Raw genomic sequence first — 27,357 nt, 5'->3', positions numbered from 1 at the left:
CTATGAGAGGCCGAGCACTGGGCCATCGTTTACAAACGGGGCACACACCAAGAACCTCGGTTTAAAGAGGGTTAACTTCGCACTTAGCGTTGGACACCTTCCTGTTTGGCCTACTGGGATAAAACTTTTTGCTTTGTATGCTTTTGTTGGTGCACTCTCTTGTAATCTGTGTTGTGCTGGGAGACGACTGTTTGTTGACACTGCGGTGGTGTTGAACGTTTTTTTCCAATTTTAGTGAGTCCTGGGAGCCACAGGTGATGATTTGTATGAGTTCCCCTGCCATAAAAGAAGAAGGTATTTGGTGACTTCTGGTACATTTTAATGACAACAATCCATCATGTACGCTCGTCTTAGTGGGATTGTGAAGATGAATCAGGAATTAGAATTAGTTTGGATACTCAAAGGGTTGGTGTAGTGGTTTGCCTTTGCAGCAAGAAAACCCAGGTTCGAGCCCAGAAAGGAATAAGGGCCTTTCGTCATGTAGTGTGCATGTTCTCCCCATATGTGCATTGGTTTTCTCCGGGTTCTCTGGCTTTCTCCTACAGTCCAAAAACTAAAATTGGACATTCTAAATGGACCATAGGTCAGGATAGGTGGAGGATAACGTGGTAGAAGATGGATGGATACTCAAAGAACACGTTGAAGTTGCAGAAAAGGAACTGTTCAGACTCTGCAGATGTGATATGTCAACATGTAGCTTCATAAATTGGGGTAAGAAGTTCCTTTTCAAGTGGCTGCTTACACATAAAAATCCCCAGTAATAGAAACCAAAACTTATGGAGCCCATAAAGTCCAAACAACACTTTGGGGGTCTTTGGGGGCTTTGTACGAAAAACTGTAAACAAGGCGATAAAAGACAAGCACAATGTGGAGAAACGTATTGATCGTAGTAAGTAAGTGGAGGTCTGGAGGAAGATCCATCTTCTACCGCTTTATCCTCCATGCGAGGGTCGCGTTGGGCGCTGGTGCCAATCCCAGCTGACATAGGGCTCACAACACTCACAACTACAATTTAAAGTGTCCAATTTGAATTAGCAGTGTGTTCAACAAGCAAGGCACCCAACTCCCAGTTGGGTACCCCAGCCCTTTTTTTGACCTGGTGAGGACTTGATTATGAGCCAAGTTCTGGAGGAAGATGTTAAAATAAAATACCGGAGTGAAAAAAATATGCTTTTTCTAGAGGAAACTCTGTCCGACGCTTGGATGTGGAGATTTGAACGTGTCCTTTTTAGACTTTAATGGATCAGGTATTGGGCCCACGGTTGGTGTCGCAAGAAGACCCGGGTTCCTGGGTTCGAGCCCCGTTTGGAACAACTTCGGAACAAGGGCTTTTCTGCAAGGAGTTTGCATGTCCTCCCTGTGTGTGCGTGGGTTTTCTCCGGGTTCTCCGGCTTCCTCCCACAGTCCAAAAACATACGATATGGGGGTTTAGGTGAATTGGTCACTCTAAATTGACCGTATGCGTGAGAGTGTGAGTGAGTGGTTGTTTGTCTCTATATGTGGCCCTGTGATGGACTGGCGAACTGTCCGGGGTGTACCCCGCCTATTGCCCAACGCGACCCTCTGGTGGAGGATAGAGCGGTAGATAATGGATTGACGGATCAGGTATTCAGGCTGTGTACAATATTAGCAGACTCCACACAAACTACAAACTCACACACTACTTACTTACTTACTGCTTTGGCAGTGTTGTAACCCTGAGGCTCATAGGTAGGGTGCATAACATCACATTCTGTGGAATTTTACACAAAAACCCCGGCCTGACTCCGTTTCATATAAGTCAGTCTACTCTACAGGCGCTGTCTGCTCTGTAATTTATTTAAGTCACGTTAATTCTTGGCATTGCATGCCAAAAAAAAAGAACGAAAATTGTTTTTATTAATTTACAAACTGATGTTTTTAGGTCAAAAACTGTCTCTTGGCTGACTGTCACGTGGAGGCTGACACAGGACACCGACTCGTGAAGGTTTCTAGTCTCAGTCAGCACTTTGTAATGGCTCTGCCTGCTGCCTGTCTTGTGGCGTTTGATTAAGCGAATGATCAGAGCAACTGCAATAAACCAGAGAGTATCCAGTGACCTCTCAAGTCTATGCGCCTTCAGGGCATTTTGATTCTGGGCCTCCATGAACCACAGCGACCGCACGGTTTTGCCTCAGTCGTGTCTTTTTCAGACCCCGCTTTATTAATGCGGAGGTGAAAACAGACAGGTTGCGACTGCGAATGCCCCCTGGAAACCACAACGTGTTGTTTCGAGTTCACGTCTTGGCCTTGTGGCGATGTGTCGTAAAACAGGTCAAAATCTATTTTCATGTCAGCAGTTGTTAAAGCCGTTAAATCAAATCTCTCCGTTTGTCTGCTTAGCTCTTCGATCACAATATATTTTTCACATTTCCAGTGTAGACTTGTTGTTGCGCTAATAAAAAAAAAAAAATACCCGGGAGGAGAATAAAAACAAGCTTTCTGAATCAATCCAGCGCCGATGTAACTCACGTCACCCTGGTTGCTGCTAACAAGAGTCCTGGAAAGGCCCGATCCAGACGGAGAACATGATTTAGTCCAGCGTCTGTGGCTGCTGGTGCGATAAGCCTCTCAGCACACCCAGATTTTCACAAGGGGGGGGGGGAATTCTCTGCCAGGACCCACAATTATCCCAGTCATAATGAGTAGAGATTTTTATCAAAAGAACGACTGGGCCTTAATTACTCACTGATGTTTGGCCTTGTGCGTTCATGCGTGACGAACCGAGTCCAGGAGAAAGCAGCTTATCATTAAAGCGCTTGTGACTTTCCTTGTTTATAGTAAAGCTGGCAACATTTAGTCCGAATTTCATCATATATTTCGACTGTTCTGTCATCGTTTAATAATACTGAATATTTGCTTTTTGTGGCGGCCAGCCTTCGAGATTTAACTTTCCCACATTTTTATATATATAATCGAATAAATATTAACATATTTTTCTTTTCAACTCCTAGTAATTGATTGGGGAATTACGCTAATCTAAGGGGGATTATAATCGCAGTGGGAACTTTTTCTGACCATCCATCATCTGAAGTGTCCCGATTATTACATGATACGCAGGTATACACCCACTACAAAAGGGCTAATCGTAATAATTTGGTCCATAAAATGTCAGGAAACGAAGCTAACCCATTTTTATAATGATTTCTTTGTTATGTGGACCAAAGAAAACAAGAAAATATTCACATTTAAGGAGCTAAAACAATCAGAAATCTGGTTTTAATTAGTGCTGGGCGCGTTTCCGTGACGACGCGTGACGTCAGGTTTACGTGACTCCGGGTTGTTTAAATGAGTCGCTAAAGTTACGCTAAACTTTTAAAACAGAGGCACACATATGCAGTGTTCTGGTTATTTGTAGCGCTGCGCTTTCCGTTTAATAAACAGGCCGCTCCAGTTCGACTGTAGGCGTGCTAACCGGCGCTAAAAGGAGCTAACGCAGCTAACTGGTAAACTGTGCCTGGACTCTGGTGTCGCGGCACGTAAACATGGCGTCACGCATGTCTTTTTCCGGTCAGTCGCCATGGAAATGCGCCATGCGTTGACCTATTGCCTAGCGCTAGTTTTAATCATGAAAAAAACGTCACCTTGTTTACAGTTTCATAAACAGACCGCTCCAGTTCGACTGTAGGCGCGCTAACCGGCGCTAAAAGGAGCTAACGCAGCTAACGAAGCTAACGGAACCTAACTGGTAAACGGTGCCTGGACTCTGGTGTCGTGGCACGTAAACATGGCGTCACGCACGTCTTTTTCCTGTCAGTCGCCATGGAAACGCGACATGTGTTGACCTATTGCCCAGCGCTAGTTTTAATCATGCAAAAACGTCACCTTGTTTACAGTTTCATAAACAGACCGCTCCAGTTCGACTGTAGGCGCGCTAACCGGCGCTAAAAGGAGCTAACGCAGCTAACGCAGCTAACTGGTAAACGGTGCCTGGACTCTGGTGTCGCGGCACGTAAACATGACGTCACCCGCGTCTTTTTCCGGTCCGTCATCATGGAAACGCGACATGCGTTAACGTGCGTTGCCCTAGTGCTAGTTTTAATCATGAAAAAAAGCTTCAAACCGATTGTCAAGATAGTTGACGATTAAATTTATAATCCATTAATCGAGTAATTGTTTCAGCTCTAGACAAATCTGAAGCATTTACAGTCACATTTCCGTGAGTTTTATGTATTTTTCACACTGTGACATTCGGATATCAAATGGCACAATCAGAAAAAGTCTGTTTTCTTGGCCAACCAGACTGATGACCAAACTAAAACCTGGACTGTATAGACACTTACACTCATATTTTCATGCCATTTGGCGCTCAACACAGACATCCACACACCCTGTTTTCCTGGCTCAGCATGAGAGGATGTTTATACTCGAGCTGGAATCTCTTCACCGGTAAAAGGATCCGCATTTATCCAACACCGAGTGTCTGGGTAAGCTCGCGTTTGGCATCGTGTCCCCATATAGCATTTCCCCTCGTGGAATTCCCATGTATGCTTTCTTGTTTGGAGATAAAAGAAAATACGACGTCTGTTACTGATGTTCAGTTAAGTGGAGAATTCAATTATTTGGGATTTTAAGACCTTGAATTTCCAGGTCAAGTGACGCCTGCGGCCAAAGCCAGCACTTGGTTTATCAAAGCAGGGGAAACGGCTCAGTAATGAGCGCGTCAGTCGACTGTTTTATGAGGAGTCGTGTGCTTTAGGGCTGCAACGAGGCGATTATTTTCACGATAATTGATTCATCGAGTCATCGTTTGGGTCTGTAATGTCTTGTTTTGTTGATTTCTTTGTTATATGGAGCAAAGGATCCAGAAAATATTCACATTTGAGAAGCTGAAAAACCAGAAAACACATTTTTATTCTTCAAAAAAAACACTTGAACCGATTAATCGCTTATGAAGATAATTTAGTAATAGATTAGTAATCACTTAATCAAATAATTGCAGCAGTAATGTGCATTATCTAGTGCTGGGTTTTATCTTTCAACGTTAACGCACATTAACGCATGACGCATTACCATAAAAAGAAGTGACGTCATGTTTACGTGACTCCCGATGAGTTAAAATGAGTCGCTAAAGTAACGCTAAACTTTAAAAACAGAGGCAGACATACGCACTATTTGTAGCGCTGCTCTTTTCGTTTAGTAAACAGACTAAAGGAGCTAATGCAGCTAACGTAGCTAACTGGTAAACGGTGCCTGGACTCCGGTGCCGCGGCGCGTAAACACGACGTCACGCGTGGCCTTTTCCGCTCAGTCGTCACTGAATGCGTCATGCGCTAACGTGCGTTAACGTTGACGCCATTAACATGCCAGCACTAGCATAATCCTAAAATGAACACTCGTGAATAAGCATGCTAATAAGTCGGTGGTAGTACATGGACATCCGTCCTATAATATTCAGCGTTTAAAAGCTTCAATCTCGTCGTTATCTTGCAAAAACAAGCTGTGAGAAAAATCCAAAGACTGCAGGTTGAGACGTTTATGAGCAGAGGTTTAACATCCACTAAAGCTGTAATTTAGCGTCGGACTTAAATGTTTTTAACCACGGTGCTGTTGACTCGATGACTTTGTTGCTTGAAGTTAGGCGTGCGTGCTGGGTACTATGCTAAGGATCAAACCTCAGGGTTTATTATTGAAAGAAACGTACGGGGGATTTTGGTGGTGAAGGATGAATAAATGGGCGTTTTTTTCAACGTTAAAAAGTCTGAGGAATGACATGTGTGACCACAATGGGGTTTGACCACTGCTGCTGCTGCTGCTGCTGCTGCAGATGGTTTGATGCGTTGACTGGGTGGGTAAGAAGGGATTAATTATTTCTCATGCAACAGGGACTTTTTTTCACCTCCTAAAAATACACCACGGTCGTTAAGACTGACCAAATTCTGGACTAACCTTTTCCCCCCTTTTGTTGCCCGTGAGCCCTTAGCGCTACATCAAACACTGGAAAACATGCCCTGAAAAGTAAAATTGCCCTAAAGTTCCCAGTGAGTTGTCAAATTCTAAAGCAAGGCTATTCAACTTAAGGCCCAGGGGGCCAGAACCGGCCCTTCAAGCAATTTGGACCGGCCCGCAGCCCATTAACCCATAAATAATGAATGTATTATTAAAAAGCTTATTTCTGGCACTTTGCAACACTTTACAACGATTTGTGACACTTTGCGTCCCTTTTTGGCAAATACTAGTACAGCTGTGATTGTAGGCAGCCTATGTATGTACCAGAATATTTTGCACTATGAACCAACTGTAGCAGTTGTACCTGAATATTATTGGTACTGTTACATATATTTCTGCCAAAATGGCCATAAAATCCTCCTAATATGTCACAGAGACTCAGGAATAATGTTCATATAACAAACTGAACTCACCAACAACAACAGTACAGACCCAATATTTGCATTTAAAAAAAATATTACTCTCTGCAAATCACGTTTACTTTTTGAAATCATGTTTTGGCATGTGGCGCCACCTACCGCCGTCTACCAATCATTGCAGTCAGTAGAGTCTCAGCTGCCGAGCAACCGCGGGTTGCCAGTTAGGTCAGAAAACGAAACCTAAAAAACATCGGTATTTCGAATTTGAATGTAGTAACCGTTTTTGGCCACATTCTTACATATGGCACCTTTAATGTTGTTTATATTGTTACCTCTAGTTTTGTAAGAGCCAATTGTGACAGTTATACCCAAATGTTGGTGGTATTGTAACTGTGACCTTTTTGCACAAAACTAGTGCTAAATAATTTATAACATTTTGTATATATTTGTATCCGTTTATTGTACATGCAACACAAAATAGTAGTGCAGGGGTTGACCAGCCCACTGGCTGGACAGCCTTCCGAAAAGCTGACCCTTTGGAAATTTTAGTTGAATAGCGCTGTTCTAAAGTAATCATGTCATACTTGGAAGTGATCGTATCTTTATAATCTGGAATGTTTTCTTCGCTAAAACGTCGTTAATGTTTTGGACGACACCAAAAATGACAGTGTAAGGTCTTTGCTTATGTTCTTGGATATCGCCTCCTGGGACGAGTTTCAATTTCGTCTGTGAAATGTGGAGAATGATGTGTCGTCGTGTCGAGGCCTTTGCTGCAGAAAAGCATCTCTCTTATTATTGACGGACGCAAAAATCTACAGCATAGAGCTGTAAAAACTCCTGTTCCTAATATTAGGGAGGTCATGTTCTTTGTTTCCTTTTACAAATCGTGTAACTTGTGCTACAACACTCTGTGGGGAACACATAAAAAGTCTCGGGACGGGGGCCCAGTGTGCTTTTGTTGTATCCAAACACTTGGTTTGTTCCTCTTCTAACACGCCGTAAACTCTGCGAGGCACGGTTCTCGTTGTCCCGGAAAAACTTGTGATTCCACGTCTTGCAGTGGTTAAGCAGTACAACGTTTTCATTGTTTCACAGATGCAATCGCTTTTTTAGACCGCGGCGGCGGCTCGTCGACAGACCCAAGTGCACAGCCAAGGACATAGACTTTGAGTCACACTTGCTCTAAATACCATTAACTTTAGTTCACCCATTGACCAAGTAGCCTAATTAGTGCCAAGTTGGCCAAAATGACGTTAAATGCAAAATTTTGTATTACTTTCTATGGTGTTCAATTCGCCCATAGTTATTCCGATAACCAAACTTGGTAAACTTGTTGCTCTCATGATTCCAAAGAAATTTTGAATGTACTTTCATTAGCTCCGCCCAACCCGAAGTCGCCCCTTTTGGAAAAACAAAAGCGACGAGTCTACACATTTGAACAAACTTGTCCTAGCATGTTTGAGCTAGCTGCGTCAAACTCGGTCACAACTCTTGAAATTTTGCACGGAGTTCGGGTCAGCAAAATATGTGGTAGTGGCCTAGGGCACAAACCCGTTTGTAGCCCCTGGGCTCTATAGCGCCCCCAGGAGTCGGGTCATGGTCAGAAAAAAGTCGTTGGATTTGGACGAAATTAGGTGAGTGTATTGGGTCGTAATCCAAAGTTTCTTGAGGAATTTTTTGGAAGTTTTTGATGCCAGAGAAAGTGGCCGAAATTGCGTTAAATGCTAAATTTGAGATTTTTTTCTATCTTGTCTAAGTCGCACATAGTTATTACGATATTAACCAAACTTGGTACACTTGGTACGCTCTCATGATTTCAAAAAATTTCGAAATAAGAGAATTAAAACAAATAATGACTTGATTTTCTCTCTGGATAATGGGATTTCGGAGGTTTGCCACTTGTCGCAGTCACACTGAGGGTCATGTGTAGTCCAACGTCAGTGGACTGTGACGGGACAGAGCGACAAAGCTGGGAACTGTTGTCGAGTTGTGTGTTTGTGTGCAGATCCCAGACTGGGATGCTCAGACACTTCTGCCTGCTGTCAGACGCTCGTGTTTAGACAGTCTTGTTCCGAAGCCAAAATGTCTTCAGACAACCACCAGACGAGCTTTTCATATCAGTCTATTATTTATTTATTTTTGCATTTGCTGCCGTGAGCCAAAAACAATCCAATCCGTTACTCGTGGGTTCGACGTTTTTTGGTTTTCTCAGACGAATCAAAATGAAAAGTGAGCTTTGCCAAGGTAGACTTGGAATCCTGGAAAACAAAATTAATATCAGCTTGTCTCAACCTACTTGGCATTTGAATAAATAATATATAAATATGCTTTATAGTAGAGCAGATTATTGCATTTTTCTCAGGAAAATCTTTCACAAGTGGAAAAAACAGCAAAATTTCATTTCCTGGGCCGATTTCAGTGATATTGGTGTCAAATGATAGATAAAAATCATTTTTTATATCTCTTTTTGCCATATTTTTCTAAAATAATGTACAAAATATGCACAAAATTTGACACCAAAATCACATAAATCGGCCCAGGAAATGAAATTCTGATGTAAAAGATGGTGGGAAATGGCGCCATTTTGAAATTGACTCTACGTGGCTAATGGGATTTTCCAAAAGAATGACCAAAGAGGTACATTGAGTTAAAGGTAATATTTATGTAATAAATCTAAAGCAACTGTTCATAAAATCCTCCTAATATGTCACAGAGACTCAGGAATAATGTTCATATAACAAACTGAACTCACCAACAACAACAGTACAGACAAAATATTTGCATTCAAAAAAATATTTTGCAGACTGCAAATTATGTTTACGTTTTGAAATCATGTTTTGGCATGTGGCGCCACCTACCGCCGTCTACCAGTCATTGCAGTCAGTAGTGTCTCAGCTGCCGAGCAACCACGGGTTGCCAGTTACGTCAGAGAACGAAACCTAAAAGACCTCGGTATTTTGAATTTGAATGTAGTAACCGTTTTTGGCCACATTCTTACATATGGCGCCTTTAAATGTTTGCTAATCTGCTCTACTGTTATTTTTATGTGTAGATTTATAGAGACGGAGGACAGTGAAAGCACCACAGAGACTCAGCTGTGAGTGAGTCAGCTGTAGCCCATACGTTCACATAAACACTGTAATGGTCCAGTCTGGCCAAGTGGGCTAAGCAAATGGTTTAAGATGTAAACACTTCCACAAGATCTGGGTCACTGCTTCTATGTGTGTGTGTGTGTGTACAGGATCATCACATAAATACAGAATTCCCCCTGTGTATCCGTGAGGCTCCTATCTCCCTGTTGGCAACCGACCGAAACAACACTGGGATGATGATAATGGGAAGTGGTGTTTTCCAAAAATCCTCACTATGGATTTTCCTTGCACCTCACGCACTTTGATCAAAACTTCAAAGAACACCTCAGCATTTCGTTTGCCAAATTGTCAAATTTCAAAAAAGTCCTAATGACAGCAGAATCAGAAAGATCTGAGGGTTTTGTTGTTTCCCCCCCCCCCCCCCGAGCGTCCTCCTGAGCTCTGTCCTGGCTCGCGCTCCCGCGTTGTTTGTGCTCCAGAACTCATCTGCAGGGTCAAGTGGCGTCGGCTGTCATTCACACGTCTAATAATCACGCGTTGTTGTAACGCAATGCTTGTGTAACCGAGCGCCAAGTCACTGATGCTTTGGACGTTTTTCATGCGCGGCGTCGTAGATCGTTGGCCAGGACTTTGATTTGTAATTTCCAACAAATGTGATTAGGTTTGCTCCCTAATTGCTTTCCACAAAAATGTGAAATGAATAATGATGAGTATGAGTGGACAACGCCAGTGACTGTGTGTCTTAGGTGGACGCCTCCCTTTGCTGCTATCAAACAAAGCCACGCTTTGATCAAGTGTTTGGACTGAAATTTATCAGCAGAGCACAAGAATGTTTTTCCCTCTTTGAACGTAATTATTGAACATATGTTCTGTGAACTTGAAATATAAATATCATTTTTTTTTCTTTGGACTTTTCTGTCAAATTTTGGCGACATACTATAATATGACTTTTTTTTGTCAAATTCTTGAAAAATGTTTTTTTAGTTTTTGTCAAATTTTGGACAACATACCATAATATGATGTTTTTGTAAAATTTTGGATGACATACTATAATATTACTTTTTTGTAAAATTTTGGACGACATACCATAGTATAATGTTATTGTCAAATTTTGGACAAATTTGTTTTTGACTTTTTTGTCAAATTTTCGAAAATGTTAGTTTTTTTTTAACAATTTTTGTCAAATTTTGGACGACATACTAAAGGATGATTGTTTTTGTCAAATTTTGGACAAATTTGTTTGACTTTTTTGTCAAATTTTGGACAATTTTATTTTATTTTTTTAACTTTTTTGTCAAATTTTGGACAACATAAGTATGACGTTTTTGTCAAGTTTTGGAGTTTTGTTTTTTTTATAACTTTTTTGTCAAATTTTGGACGACATACATTAGTATGACATTTTTGTCAAATTTTGGACAAATTTGTTTTGGACTTTTTTGTCATATTTTAGACGACATACTGTAGTATGACTTTATGTCAAATTTTGCCAAATTTGGACGACATACTAATCATATTTTGTCATGTTCTAAACCAAGTCAAAGTAGATATTCTTATACACTTTTATTCCAAGAGTTAGATCTGACGATTGATACCAACATCAAGGCCGTGGAGCCACAACCAGCACAACATTGCTCTGTGAGTCCAGTTCAAGAATATGCCTCCTCCATTCCCCAGACATGTTGACACGATGAGGTTTTTGAGTGAGTTAAACTGTTGTTTGTCAGCACACAGTGTCGGTAGCTCTCTCTCTCTCTATAAAGCCCAAAATTGTTGTGTTTTTTATCAGGTTTTAGAGATGAGAAAGTGATAATTCATGAGCTTAGGAGGTTGAGGGGAAAAACTGATCCAATGATTATAACTACTGTAACACTAAAAAAAAGGACTGGGGTTTCAAATGTCATACATTTTCCAACGGGTAACAATTTGTAAATCATTAATGATAGAAACACGGCATCTTCACCACGATTATTTTAGTTCAAGTGGAGGAATGTTGTGGTTTCCTCATCAGTCCACACTTTCCCTCTCTTTCCTCGGTTTTTCCAGTGCAGGGAGATGAACATTTTGTGATGTCACAGATGTTACTGACGTTCACAGATGTTAGCGTACCAACCTGTGGGGTCGTGGATTTACATCCAGAGGAGATAGTTTGTCGTTAGGTCCAAAAAAAACCTGGAAATGACAATGTTCTCCAATGTCTTGTTTTGACCACAAACCACAATGATACAGTTTTTAATGATTTCTTTGTTAATTGGAGCAAATAAACGAAGAAAATATCCACATTTAAGAAGCTAAAACGATCATGAATCTTGTTTTAAGACCGATTAATCGATGATCGAAACAGTTCAGAGGCAGCTTTATCTCGAACCGCAGTTGTTTCCGTGCAATTTGACGTTTTGTGAAGACACGTTTGGAAATAAAACAGATCGGATAAATTCTTACGGACAATTTGCTGTAAATTCACCGTGCTTTTATTGTTCTCAATAACCCTTCGCTGCAACATCATAATTTGATCTCCATCTGTTTTGTTGCAAACCTTGCAAAATTGCTTTCAAGTCGCCCAGAACGAGGTAGACGTAGGGGGGGGGGAAAGGACCTTGAAGTTCCCTAATGATGACATCAAACATGGACAGCAGTTAATTTGGTGCTAACTCCGTGTTGCTGCTGCTGCTGCTGCCCCGTGATTTGAGGGCAGCCCTGACCTCACGCTGGGAGGAAGTCACTTTGCCGTTGAAAGTAAGACAGAGAAACATCTGGCAGGATGCTCGCGGGGCCAGGTGTCACTGGAAAAACCCTGTCGTATCGCCTCATTCGTGTGTCCTTACCTCTTGTTTGACACTTCCTCTCTGCAGGACTCGCCCTTTTAGATGGAGGATCTGGGTCAGCAGCTGTCACTTCTACAGGTGGACTTTCATGAAAGGATGACGTGAGAGAGAGACTATTATCAAACTGCTTTTCTTTTCCCTCCCTCCCTTTCATTAAAGTGTCCCATTTCCATTGGCAGCAGGAATGTGGCTCTGTGAATAGAGACGACGTGCATAGGCTTGTGCACAGGGTGTGTGTGCGTGTGTGTGTGTGTGTTTGAATGCAAGCAGGTTAGAGTAATACGCACATGTGGGTTTGTTTACCCAATTATTGTTGTGTGGTCAGCAGAGGAGCTTCTGTGTGTCAGCACATGATCATAAATGTGAATGTACGGAAGAGGATTAGTGCCACAGAGTTAACAATATTTGAGTTCTGACTTTAAACTCTTAATTCTGACTTTATTCTGACTTTAAACTCAGAATTCTGACTTCATTCTCAGAATTCTGACTTTAAAACTCATAATTCTGACTTTAAAATCAGAATTATTACTTTAAAACTTAGAATTATGACTTCATTCTCTAAATTCTGACTTTAAACTCACAATTCTGACTTTATTCTCAGAATGATGACTTTAAAACACAGAATTTTGACTTTAAACTCAGAATTATAACTTTAAAACTCATAATTCTGACTTTAAACTCATAATTCTGACTTTAAACTCATAATTCTGACTTTAAAACTCAGAATTCTTACTTTAAAGTCAGTAAGAATTCTGACAATTCTTACTTTAAAGTCAGAATTCTGATTTTAAAACTCATAATTCTGACTTTATTCTCATAATTCTGACTTCATTCTCAGAATTCTGACTTTTAAACTCAGAATTCCTACCTTATTCTCCAAATTCCGACTTTATTCTCCAAATTCTGACTTTAAACTCAAAATTTTCCCTATGAAACTCAGAATTCTGACTTTAAAACTCAAAATTCTGACTTAATTCTCAAAATTCTGACTTTAAAACTCAGAATTCTGACTTTAATCTCAGAACTACAGGTGCTCAGAATTCTGCGTTTTAAAGTCAGAACTCAAATATTTTTTTCCTGTGTGGCACTAATCCTCTTCCGTATGAATGCTTTATATCGTCATCCGGAGGTTTTTTTTTTAATTTTTATTGTATTTTTTATTCCAGCTACAATTACATGACAGGTGTGCTTTGTAAGAGCTCTTCCTCTGATCTACCCAGCATTGTTCATCTCCGTCTTGCTCTGCTGATCACTGACGTCCAGATGTTGTTGTTTTTTTATGGCTCTGAATCCCTGAGCTTTCCTTACACAAGACGAGCAAAGAGGTTAGGCTTTGTCTGCGTGTTTGTACGAGCGGCACGTGCTTCCCCCAAGCTTCCATGTTACACAACGCAGGCTTAGAAATTGACCCAAATCAAGTGCTCACCAGTGAAATATGTCGCCCCTTGCAGCTCTGGGAGGAACTTTGTTCTTCCACCCTGGTTTTAATACTTCCTCCCACTCAGCGCGGCACCTCAGGGTGTCGCTTCCTGTGACCGCAGTCAGACAGAATAAGGGAGTTCATAATCTTTTCAAGCAGTAGGTGATGGAGAGGTCTTAATCCCCTTTGGTTGTCTCGTGTGGATCTTTATTTTCTTTCTCGTTTTCTTAATCGCTGATGAAATTCAATCGTCTTTCATGTTTAACTTAATTTTTAAATCATGGCTACGATCCACGGACCAAAGCGATGACCTAAGGCAGCAATGTTGGCCTGTCAGGGATATAATTTACCGTCACGGAGCTTAAATAGACTCCATAGTGATGCTCATTTGCAGCTAATGGGAGTCAACTGTTTTTTTACCTGAGGTCATACACTACCGTTCAAAAGTTTGGGGTCGCCTATACAATATTTTGTTGTTTTCCATTAAAAGTCGCACTTTTATTCAACAAAAGAGTTGCAAAATGAATAGAAAATACAGTCAAGACATTGACAAGATTAGAAATACTGATTTTTATTCCAAATAATAGTGTTTTCAGCTGTGCTAACATTGCACAAGGGTTTTCTAATCATCCAATAGCCTTTTAACACGATTAGCAAACACAATGTACCATTACAACACTGGAAATGGGCCTCTATACACCTATGTACATATTCCATTGAAAACGTTAACGATGTCAACGGCGTCAATGGCGTCAACGTTAATGCATGGCATCAAGCGCGTCTTTTTTTTTTACGGTCCATGGTGACTGACCGTAAAAAAGACGCGCGTGGTGTGATGTTTATGCGACTCCCGTTTGTTAAAATGAGTCTAAAATTTAAAAAAAGGAGGTTATTTGTAGTGTTGCTCTTTTTCGACAGACCGCTCCAGTTTTGACTGCAGGAGCGCGAACGGCGCTAAAGGAGCTAACGGAGCTAACTGGTAAACGGTGCCTGGACTCCGGCGCTGCGGCACGTAAACATGACACCAAGCGCGTCATTTTGCGGGTTTGTCTAACTGACGTGCATTAGAGTGCGTACCTACAACGTACCATTAGAACCCTGGAAAGATGGTTGCTGGAATTGGGCCTCTATACACCTATGTACATATTCCATTAAAAACCATACGTTTGCACCTAGAGTAGTCGTTCTTCGATCTTTTGAACGGTATATTTTATGGTGTTGTGACGCTGTGATTGACAGGACCCACATGAGACGGGGACCTCCCGACACGTCCTCTCAGCAGACCGGGACGTCGCGCACCGTCAAGCGCTACCCGTCGTCCTCCGGGCCGATCGTCTCCAACGCTCTGCCCGCGACCAGCGGCCACGGCGACGAGCGCAGGAACTGGCACGGACACCGAGGCGGGCAAAACAACGTTCAGCACTCGTTCAGCGGTCGCGCGGCCGCCCGCGACAGCGAGCTCAACAGTGCGCTACAGCCGGCAGGTAAGGACAGAAATCCTCGATTACATGCATACAGAGCTAAATGGAACACAAAAAGTCACCCGTCAAGGTTGTTACCGATGTTTTTGTGCGCCCAACAACAACAAACATGGTAGACATCACTTCAGTCACATTAGGAACCCTTGCCAGGTCGGTATCCATGACCTACTGTACTTCCAGGACCCACCCACTGACTAGTGTCAGTCTTCCTTCCTGGGGTCCACCTTTGAAACCATTCACTACCATTATTCAAAATCCTACAGTCATGAGATACCAAAAAAAATCATAATGACAACCACAATACATACAAACATACGGCCCGAGGGCCAGAACCGGCCCAGCAGAGTGTCCAATTCGGCCCGGAGGATGAATTTCTGAAATTTGCATGTGTAAATTGAAACTTAAGCATAATATTGTTGAAATTGCACTTATTTTTCCTCAAGAAATGTCAGGTTTTTGCAAAAAAAAGAGACCATTCAGTGTAAAACAAAGGGAACATTTTAGATTTCTTGTTGTTTATAGGTTATTATGCTATTATTTTACTGGACCAGCCCCAAAAACCCACAGATTAGCTTAAATTTAACACTCTAAATTGACTGTAGGTGTGAATTTACCCCAATCTTTCACCCTGTGTTGGCTGGGTTCGGCTCCAGCTTCCAGCACGTGGACGACAAAGCGAGTGAAAGGAAAGGAATATGTCTTTATTATTATTATTCCAGAGGGGCAATTTGTTGTGCGGTCGGCAACAATCGCAACACAACATCTTGCATCTTGAACCTATTTGGCCGGATGAAAGCAGACAGCGGGCGGCTCAGATCCAGGAGAAACTGACTGAGCCTTCTTCAAAACTCTGACCTTTTAGAGATCTGACAGATCCAGGACGCTTAAAGGTGCATTATGTAATAAATCTAAAGCAACTTAAAATTCTGACTTTAAACTCAGAATTCTGACTTTAATCTCAGAACTTTTTTGGCCACATTCTTACATATGGCACCTTTAACTTTCATTGATAATCCATGGTTAGCCAGTTAGCGTGTGATGCTGTTGGTTTTTGGAGAAAGACAACGTGCCTTTGTTGTGTTTGTTCTCGCACGTGTGCACGTCAGACGTGTCAGAATGTTGACTTTAAAACTCAGAATTCTGACTTATAACTCAGAATTCTGACTTTATTCTCAGAATTCTGACTTAATTCTCAGAATTATGACTTAAAAGCTCCTAATTCTGACTTTAAAACTCCTAATTTTGACTTTATTCTCAGAATTCTGACTTTATTCTCACAATTCTGACTTTTAAACTCAGAATTCCGACTTCATTCTCCAAATTCTGACTTAAAACTCAAAATTTGGACTATGAAACTCAGAATTCTGACTTTATTCTCAAAATTCTGACTTTAAACTCAGAATTATGACTTTTTTGGCCACATTCTCACATATGGCACCTTTAACTTTCATTGATAATCCATGGTTAGCCAGTTGGCGTGAGATGCTGTTGGTTTTTGGAGAAAAACAACGTGCCTTTGTTGCGTTTGTTCTCTCGCGCGTCTGCGATATCTTTTGCGAATCTGACCCGTCACCTCCTTGACACGATGGACGCCGAACGCTGGAGCCTCGAGCAATAACAATCAAAAGATGCTCTCTCGCTCCTTCTTTTGAGTCTCTTTTCATTTTCACTACGTCATCTTCCCCACAGCTGTCCACTCTTCCTTGCGTTGTCTTGTTTTCCGAGCCCCGTACCGGGGCAACGGCCTGTTGAACAGCTGCCCGGCATTACGCAACCGATTTCTGCGATTCCACGCGTCCAAAAACACCTCGTCCTGGAAGATAAAGGCCTCTGAGGCCTCGAGCCAAATAACTAACACTATCCTCTCTCTCCCGTTTGTTGGCCCCCGTGGCACAACCACATCACTCATTCAGCTGCAGCGAGCATGCCACTGGGCAGTCGTCAGCACACACACACACACACACACACACACCCTCACGCAGATATAAACCTCCCTTTGCCCATACAGGGATTGTGTCACACTGTGAAGTTCTGAAGGAGAAAGGATGCAGCTCGTCTCCGGCCTGAATCTACTGCTGCCGCTGCTTCTTCTCAAGCAGGTGTGTGTTTGTTTTCCAGGCGCGAACCTCACGTCCAGCCTGGACCGCATCAAAATCATCTTCACGCCCATGAAGTGCCGGCGGGTGTGCGGCGGCGGGCGCTGCCACAACAGCTGCGAGAAGGGCGACGTCACCACGGTGTACAGCGAGACCGGGCATCAGCAGCAGCAGCAGCAGCAGCAGCCAAAGAACCAGGGCTTCAGACTCTGTGAGTGTCCATCCTAGTTTCTCATCCACCCACCTTTTTCGTTTTATAGGGCGAGCTTTACGCGAAAAAAAAAGGTTTTCCATGTATGCTCGCTGTCCTGAGAGAGCAGGGGGGATTAAAAACTTTCACTCTCAATAAGAAAGAGAAACACGGGAAGTCGGAGACATGGTTGGAGGAAGGGGGGGATATAGCAGATTAAAAGTGGGCTCTGTAAAAGGAGACTAATCTACCCTCGCGCGCGTGGTGGTCCAACGCTTACACTCAGCCCCCCCCCCCCCCCCCCATCCTCTTTGCGGTTTTTACGCCTCACCACTGGCCTCACTGTTAACCGTTTAATGCGCTGCTCCCTGGGAGAGAGGGAGGAAGAAAGTAAGAGTAGCAGCATGAATATAGGGATTTTATAGGGATTACATTAAAGCTGCCATTTATCAGTTGGCCTGGCTCCAAATTCACGGAGGGAGGGGGGAGGTTGTACCCTGTTAAGACACCGACAAATTACTACTCGAGGATTAGAGGTGAAGGTCATACCACACGCAGTACATACACTAGCGTTCAAAAGTTTAGAAATGTCCTTATTTTTGAAGGAAAAGCACTTTTTTTTTTTTTCAATGAATATAACATTAAAGGTGCATTATGTAATAAATCTAAAGCAACTGATCATAAAATCCTCCTAATATGTCACAGAGACTCAGGAATAATCTTCATATAACAAACTGAACTCACCAACAACAACAGTGCAGCCAGAATATTATTATTATTAAAAATATATATTTTGCAGACTGAAAATCACATTTATGTTTTGAAATCATGTTTTTGGCATGTGGCGCCACCTACCGCCATCTACCAATCATTGCAGTCAGTAGAGTCTCAGCTGCCGAGTAACCACGGGTTGCCAGTTACGTTAGAAAACGAAAATCTAAAAGACCTCGGTATTTTGAATTTGAATGTAGTAACCGTTTTTGGCCACATTCTTACATATGGCACCTTTAAATTAATCAGAAATACACTCTATACATTGTTAATGTGGTAAACGACTATTAGCTTACTAGCTTACTAGCTGCAAACGTCTGGTTTTTAATGGAATATGTACATAGGTGTATAGAGGCCCATTTCCAGTGTTCTAATGGTACATTGTGTTTGCTAATTGCGTTAAAAGGCTATTGGATGATTAGAAAACCCTTGACAACCCTCGTGCAATGATGCTAGCACAGCAAAAAAAGGTTTGCTGGTTCTTTGACGAAAGGGCAAAATTATTATTTTGAATAAAAATGAGTGCTGGGCACATTAACGCCTGTTTCCATGACGACTGACCGGAAAAAGGCGCATGCGACGTCGTGTTTACGTGGAGTCCAGGAACCGTTTACCACTTAGCTGCGTTAGCGCCGTTAGCGCGCCTACAGTCAAACTGGAGCATAATGGTTACCCTCAAAGGGCCAGATGTTACTGTCATACAGGATAAATGTAACTAAATGTAACCAAATATAATGTCACATAAAGGTAACTACTCCGTAACACATCGCTAAATAACTTTCTGTATTTATTACTGATTCAAGTTACAAATATGACGCATTATAGATGTAACCCGGTCCGCGATGGTGATGCCGTCACTTTGCGGGTAACGCGATCGCCATTGCATTGTGGGAAATGTAGTTTATGGTCAACGCACGCCTTAAAGAAGCATAGACCTATTTTAACGCAGATTTTTAAGACCAATTAATCACTCGCGGGGCCACATAAAATGACTTGGCGGGCCACATCTGGCCCCAGGGCCTTGAGTTTGACACGTGTGCTTTAGAGACTCGTTTTAACAATCCGGAGTCACGTAAACATGACGTCACACGCGTCTTTTTCCCAGTCAGTCGTCGTGGAAACGCGTCATGCGTTAATGTGCGTTAACGTTGACGCCGTTGCCCAGCACTAGTAAAAATAATTTTCTATATTTACTATTCATTTTGATGAATAAAAGTGACTTTTAATGGAAAACACAACAGAAAATTGTATAGGCGACCCCAAACTTTTGAACGGTAGTGTATAAACAGAGCTTATTTTGCAGATTTATATGCAGTTTGGACCACTGCGTAGATATTCTAAACAGCAGAGGCAGGAGCCTCGTCCACATTCCCCGGCACCTCCACAGCCGTTTGTTTTTATGTCTCGTTTTATTTTATTTTACGATGTAGCAATCGCCCTCCTTCATTACGTAAAAAAAAAGGCATGTGTTAAATAAAGAGTGCGTTTTAAAACGGAGATTTAGCTTCGCCGTCCTGTTATTTCTTGGGCGTGCGCGTTGGTGGAAGAATGTCAAGTGGACACCAAACAGTTATCTCATGCCGCTGTTATTTCTCCTGCAGTAAAAATCTGCTTGGGTCTTTTATTTTAATGACGGGTTCCCTTAATACACACCCTCAAAGCCTGATATTAGCTCGCGCCTGAAACCTGTTTATTGGGGCGAGAAGTAAAATTGTGTGTTTGTGTTTATTTGGCTGAGGTTTTTATTTTAATGAGGCAGACAGACGTTCAGGCAGTGAGCGTGACGTGACGAGTCAACACCAGGTTGTGGTCTAAGAATAGTTTCTGCCCCAGTGCTGGACTATAATCAAGAGCTGCATTCCACAACCAGGGCATTTTATAGCCTCATTTATTCAATTCAATTCAATTAGAGAACTTAGATTAAAGTATTCCACAGTTACACTTTGCAAATATTATATTTTACATTTATTCACATTACATTTGAGCACATTCAGCAGCTAGAAAATTGGTGTTGCATGAAACCAGGATAAGGGATTAAGCCTTGAATGTCAGACTTGTTTATGCTACATCTCAATCTGTTAAATCAGCCGTCTCCATTCGGGAATAAAAGTGAGTTACATTTATTATTTAATGTTTTTATCTCCATCCAGCCTGCATTAAAACATCACAGCCAAAGAAACTGTGATTGAGTTATTGTATTTATGACAGTCATTATTATGACGACTGATGTTGCTAATTATTCTTGCATTTGTTGATGGCTTAGGTTGCAAATATGATTTCAGTTAACCCTTTAACCCCTTTGTTGCTCATTTTAACCATAAAACGACCAGAAAAGTGCTTTTGCCCATTTTTCTAGAATAACTTACAATATCCAGCAGTTATTTACAATTTACTGCATGTTAAAATACTGTATTAACAATTTAAAATTAAGAAAAACGAAACAATTTATTTTTAAAAAACTCTGTATGACTTTTTGTCTCAATGTAGCAAAAAAAAGCCCAAAAATGGAAATTTACATCCAGGGTTTTTTTTTACACCAACGCTCACCTGATGCTCTGGCTTTCTGAAAAGGCGCGAGTGAAATGACCGTAATAACCACACATTGGCTTTGACGCGCAGCTTTCTCAGCTTTCAGAAACCGTTGGAATTTTTCCGGTAGCACAAACCGTCGCGTGATTGCTTGCGCGAACGTGTCGTCTACACGCTTTAGAAATAAGGGTTCCAAAAGGGTTCCTTCTACAAGGGCTGAGGTTCTACCTGGAACCATTTGCTTCTGAAAAACCATTTCCCTAAGACAGGGTTTTTCAAGGGTTCTTGGTAACACTAATGGTTCCAGTAAGAATCATTTTGATCCAGAGAACCCTTTAAAACCCCTTTACGAAATAAAAAGTATTAAAAGGGTTCTTGGTGGAACCCTCCAAAAGGGTAGCCAAAAAGGATTCTCCTATGAGGACAAGCCGAAGAACCTCATATGGTTCTACTTAGCACTTTTATTTCTAAGAGTGTACACTCTTAGAAATAAGGGTTCCTTCTACAATGGCTGAGGTTCTACCTGGAACCATTTACTTCTGAAAAACCCTTTCCTGAATAAAGGGTTTTAAAAGGGTTACAGGTGGAACCTTTATAAATAAGGTTCTACCTGGAGCCAAAAAGGGTTCTCCTTTGAGGACTAGCCGAAGAACCTGATATGGTTCTACTTAGCACTTTTATTTCTAAGAGTGTAGACTCTTAGAAATAAGGGTTCCAAAAGGGTTCCTTTTACAAGGGCTGAGGTTCTACCTGGAACCATTTGCTTCTGAAAAACCCTTTCCTGAATAAAGGGTTTTAAAAGTGTTCCAGGTGGAACCTTTATAAAAAAAAAGGTTCCACCTGGAGCCAAAAAGGGTTCTCCTATGAGGACTAGCCGAAGAACCTTATATGGTTCTACTTAGCTTGGTCCAAATATTCAGCGTCACACAGTCACTCCACCATTGATTATTTGTGTGGGACTACGTTTTTATTTGCAAGCTGTATTTTGTGGAAAATCTGAATAAAGTCATAATCCGCCACTCTATCACCTTCCCTGGCCACAGAAGTCTGTGCTACAGTGATGAATTAGTGATTTTACATGTTCCCTCACACTCGCAGCAGTGGGATAACTCATGTTGCATTACAAGCTTGTGCGATTGTAGATTTTCCACTGTTGAATAACAAAACATGAGGATTTCGGTGGTTAGTACGTTTGCAAAAAACGGGAAAACCACAACCTTCTTGTTTTTAGGACACCTCTGTTTTTGTGATATGAAACTCCAGCGTCGTCGAGTTTGATCGATATTACCGACAGTACATCAATAATTATTCACACTGGGGCTCCTTTCCTTACGCGTTCCGTTGGTCCGCTCTCGTCTGCCAGGCGTTTTCCTCTGATCTTATTAACACTGGCTGTATTAAGTGTTTCTATTATGAGCTGTCGCTCGCTCATTCTCAGTTTACTTCGAAAAAAAGCCACGAATGTCCTCACTCGCGGACAGAGCCAGGATGAACTCGGTAGCATAGGTTGAACCTCACTTTCTCAGACATCCTGGATAACTTGGTCTTTATCTCTACTGCTGCTCGCTGAGGAGCCGTTGTTTGGTCAGGATCAGTCTCTGTTTTCTGTTCCTCGCAGCATATCTCATCAGAGGAGGTCGGTCTTCATAGCTTCCCTAAACCGCTCTTACATCTTCTCTACGTCGTCTCTTATCGGCCTTACAGTCGATCGCTTTAACGCGATCCTCTCCTAATCCCTCTCTGTTGCTCTTTCATTGTTATTCCAAGCCCTCCCTCGCTCTTCCTTCTCCAGTCACACTGTTGGTAATGCCGTGCGACAGGGAGCTCATTCCCCCACATGCCATCATTCAGACCAGTCCAGTGTCGGCGTGTCCCCTGCGTGCACCCTGTTGGTGTGTTTACCGTCTGCCTCTGTGACTCAGAGAGAGGTTTCCATCGCCCGGTATCTGCTTTCACACCGGTCCTCATAGTTGTGGTGTGTGGTGTTATTTTTTTTTGTTCGCTGAAGAATGGATCTTTTCTTATTGGTCATGGTTTTCGTTAGCCTTTGATGTTTCGAATTAGGCGAGGTCAGGTCGAAATGAATCCGTAGACGGGAGCGAGCTCAGGTATGTAAGATGCCGAGTTGGCACGCGCAGACCTTATGCCAAAGAGATAAGGCCAGTGGAAAGAAAAGGCTGTTAAGGCAGTGCTGTCAAACACCATCTGGCCTGTGCTGACCTTTACTCTTTTTCTCCCCATGGCAAATTGCAACCTATAAATCAAAAATGTAGACAGAGCTCAGTTCGGGATTCAATTTACTTACATAATGAAACGCCTGTTGGCTTTAAAGGGGACATATGATGCAAACTCTACTTTTTAATACTTATATTTGGGACTCTGGAGGCCCTACGCTCTTAGAAATAAGGGTTCCAAAAGGGTTCTTCTACAAGGGCTGAGGTTCTACCTGGAACCATTTGCTTCTAAAAAACCCTTTCCTGAAGAAAGGGTTTTTTGAAGGTTCTTGGTAACACTAATGGTTCCAGTAAGAACCAATCTGATCCACAGAACCCTTTTAAAACCCCTTTCCTGAATAAAGGGTTTTAAAGGGTTCCAGGTGGAACCTTTATCAAAGGTTCTGCCTGGAGCCAAAAAGGGTTTGTCTATGAGGACTAAGTGTGTACACTCTTAGAAATAAGGGTTCCAAAAGGGTCCTTCTACAAGGGCTGAGGTTCTACCTGGAACCATTTGCTTCTGAAAAACCCTTTCCCGAAGAAAGGGTTTTCAAAGGTTATTGGTAACACTAATGCTTCCAGTAACCCTTTTAAAACCCCTTTCCTGAATAAAGGGTTTTAAAAGGGTTCTTGGCGGAACACTCCAAAAGGGTTCTTGGTGGAACCCTAAGTACAGGAGATGAAACACGAAATGTTGACTTCCACACTCATTACGGCGTCAGACAACGGTAAATTCATTGGAATTGTTGTCTCATGAGAAACTCAAGAGTGCAGGCTAGGGCAATAGTATCCGGAAGAGCGGAAGTCGGCGAAGTGTTCTATTCTTGGCTGCACAGCGCAGCGCAGAGTTCTACACAAACCTCCAGCCTCAGAGGATTTACGCATCCAGTGGATAAATTTTATATATGACGGCAATGTGCCGGCTAGAGTCGCCAAATGGTGGCTTTTCCAAATGCTAACTGCTGTTAGCTGCTGTAGTTTACTGTGTCTCATTTGCATTTAAAGAGACAGGCACTCAAAAAGCGAGCGTTCTGAACAGGACTGTTTTAACAGGGTGATTGAACTGCTGTGGTGCTTCATCCTTAAGGTATTTTGACCAAAGCATGTCACATTAAGACACCAGGGAACGAGGTTAACTTGTAGAAATAGGTTATAATATGTCTACTTTAACACCAGACAGCTTCTTTGATTGTGTTTTTCTACTGCTAGCCAAAGCAAGTGTTTCATACAGATTATGCATGCACTTGTTATTCGCTCCAAACTATTACACGGCATGAGTCACCGCTCGTCACATCACACAGAACCGTTTCATTACCCATTTCGAGGCACAACATCCCAATAAAAGAGGTGCAGCGTGAGGTGCAGTGTCACCGCGAAGTTAAAAAAAAAACCTGGGATTGGGTTTCTGGTCGTGCCACAGTAGAGAACAGCGTGACCAATGTTTCTAAGTGTTTGCAAACATTATCTCCACATGAAGCCTCCGCCGCACATGTTAGGACTGCTCCCTCTGGTACTTATTACTGGATCCTTGTGTGCGAGGGTGCATAAATCTGTGTAATTCAATACGGCATGTATGTTGTGTTCTCTAACAAATCTCTCACTTGTTTTCTAGCTTCATTTCCATCACGCTCATTCTCCCTCTTCTTCTTCTGTGCAGACTTCTGTCAGATCCCCTGTCTTAACGGCGGCCGATGCATCGGCAGGGACGTCTGCTGGTGTCCGTCGAACTCGACGGGGAAGTTCTGCCACCTGCCGGTGCCGGCTCCTGCTCGACCCAACCCGCACGGTCGCAAAGACGCCAGCCACCACGGACCGAAATCCACCTCCCACTCCATGTACACACTACCACTGTCCAACCAGCAAGGTAACCTGGCCGTTTTGACTGTTTGACACACGTTCTCCGATGTCCAAAACTGCCATTAATCATTTAAAACGCTAGACAAAAACTGTGTTTTCTCTTTGGTTTTGCCAAATATTTTTGTTGCCAATTTGTTTCCACTTCAGCTTCGGCTGAGGTGAAGCCCTATTTTCGAGCCGAGCTCCTAACGCATGACTCAGTGGAAGTCCTCGTATTGTTCGCACAATACCGCTTTCATAAAACGGGAGCGAAAAATTAGAAACAGAGCGCGAGGCAACATCATGAAAGTATAAGAAGTTTTTAGTATTTTATGTCCTCTCTCAGCGTCTAACTCTGTCTTGCGGTAAGTAGAAGCAGAGGGGACCCATCATAGATTATTTAAATTTCATTCAAAAATGATGGTCCATGCTTCGTTTTGAATGCAATGACACGACTAGGCCTCATGTCTGCATTGTCATGTCACCACAAAGGAATTAGCTCCCCTTTTTTTGGAGGCAGTTTTCACGTCCAGGAATCCTGATAAGGTCAGTTTCTTCTCCTTGGACTCTTCCCGGTGTTTGTGTGTGAGGCTATGAGTCATTAAAGTGGGTCAGGATTCTGGGAAAAAACCCTGGCACTCCCTGAAGATGGATGCTTCCCCTCTGTCAGTAGGACAAAGGAACTCATTCTCCTCACTGCAACATCTTTTCAGCTCCGTTTTTTTTGGGGTCTTTAAGATGATTTGATTTAAACCAGAGTGTCTGAAAGTCTTTGTTGTTATTGTTTTACAGTGGTGTCTTTACTGCTGGGACTTCCCCGCCGTGTACATCTCAAAAAAGCCTCGATTAAGTCGTTGCATGACAGCTGACGCTCCGACAGCTTTTTATCTCGTAAGATTACACTACCGTTCAAAAGTTTGGGGTCACCTATACAATTTTTTGGGTCGTTTTACATTAAATGTCACACTTTCATTCATCAAACGAGCGACAAAATGAACTTTGTTTCGTCAAAGAACAAGCAAAACTCAGCTGTGCTAACGTAACTGCACAAGGGTTTTCAAGGGTTTTCTAATCGTCCAATCGCCTTCTAACGCCATTGGCAAACACAATGTACCATTAGAACACTGGAAATGGGCCTCTACTCTCTTAGAAATAAGGGTTCCATAAGTGTTATTCTACAAGGGCTGAGGTTCTACCTGGAACCATTTGTTTTTCAAGGGTTCTTGGTAACACTAATGGTTCCAGTAGGAACCATTTTGATCCAGAGAACCCTTTAAAACCCCTTTCCTGAAGAAAGGGTTTTAAAAGGGTTCTTGGTAACACTAAGGGTTCCAGGTAGAACCTTTTTAATAAAGGTTCCACCTGGAACCAAAAAGGGTTTTCCTATGAGGACAAGCCGAAGAACCTTATATGGTTCTACTTAGCACTTTTATTTTCTAAGAGTGTACACTCTTAGAAATAAGGGTTCCAAAAGGGCTGAGGTTCTACTTGGAACCATTTGCTTCTGAAAAACCCTTTCCCGAAGAAAGGTTTTTTTTCGAAGGTTCTTGGTAACACTAATGTTTCCAGTAAGAACCATTTTGATCCAGAGAACCCTTTAAAACCCCTTTCCTGAATAAAGGGTTTTAAAAGGGTTCTTGGTGGAACCCTCCAAAAGGGTTCTTGGTGGAACACTTTTATTTCTAAGAGTGTATGAGTGGGCAACGTGTGAAAAAAGATGACTCGGTCATGTTTTTGTGGTCCGCCTCTGCCTAAGAACAGGAGATGAAACACAAAATGTTGACTTCCGCACTCATGGTGACGTTAGACAACGGTAAATTCATGGTCTTGCGAGAAACTCAAGAGTGCAGGCTAGGGCAATAGTATCCGGAAGAGGAGAAGTCCGCAAAGTGTTCTATTCTTGGCTGCACAGTGCAGCACAGAGTTCTCCACAAACCTCCAGCCTCAGAGGATTTACGCATCCAGTGGATAAATTTTATATATGACGGCAATGTGCCGGCTAGAGTCGGCAAATGATCGCTTATATGGTTCTACTTAGCACTTTTATTTCTAAGAGTGTATACACCTACGTACATTTAATTTATTTAATGTTATATTCATTGAAAAAAAAGTGATTTTCCTTCAAAAATAAGAACTAATTTCGAAGTGACCCCACATTTTTGAACGGTAGTGTATGTTGTGTCTCTTCATGTTTCAGCGTCCCTCCACCCGTCCTTGGTGAACGTCCACATTCAGCATCCTCCAGAGGCCGAGGTGCAGATCCACCAAGTGGCTCGGGTGCAACCCGGGCAGAGGTCGCCCGTCACAGAGGGGGCTCACTCTGTCCAGCAACGCTCACAGCCCGGAAATGGACACGAACTCGCCAACGGGCATAACGGCAGGCACAGCTCGCACACCGATGGGGACGGGAACAGCCACGCCGGACCGCACACTCGTCAGAACGCACATGTGGGACGATGCTTCCAGGAAACGGTCGACGGACAGGTATCGTGTTGAGTCGTTAAAACGTACTCTGTCATCGATCGCTGGTCGACGACCACTTAGGTAGGCGAGGGGAATCCAGTGGGCGAAACGGTCATTG

At 42.4% G+C, this 27,357-nt stretch overlaps 1 protein-coding gene across 1 annotated transcript in view; it reads left to right on the top strand.

Annotated features, from left to right (window-relative positions):
* LOC310929293 (latent-transforming growth factor beta-binding protein 2-like) overlaps positions 1–27,357 on the top strand; it is a gene marked incomplete at both ends in the record, with an annotated part of 118,933 nt that overhangs the window by 27,333 nt on the left and 64,243 nt on the right. The window contains 4 exons of the mRNA XM_083892015.1: positions 14,900–15,144; positions 17,260–17,448; positions 24,598–24,804; positions 26,974–27,260. Coding sequence (XP_083748141.1) covers positions 14,900–15,144; positions 17,260–17,448; positions 24,598–24,804; positions 26,974–27,260 — 928 coding nt within the window. The remainder of the gene's footprint in view (positions 1–14,899; positions 15,145–17,259; positions 17,449–24,597; positions 24,805–26,973; positions 27,261–27,357) is intronic.

This window comes from Microchirus variegatus (assembly GCF_963457635.1).
Source record: "Microchirus variegatus genome assembly, chromosome: 7".
NCBI classification, from domain to species: Eukaryota; Metazoa; Chordata; class Actinopteri; order Pleuronectiformes; family Soleidae; genus Microchirus; species Microchirus variegatus.
The sequence above is the reverse complement of the archived record's forward strand: the minus strand, read 5'-3'. Positions and strand labels throughout refer to the sequence as shown.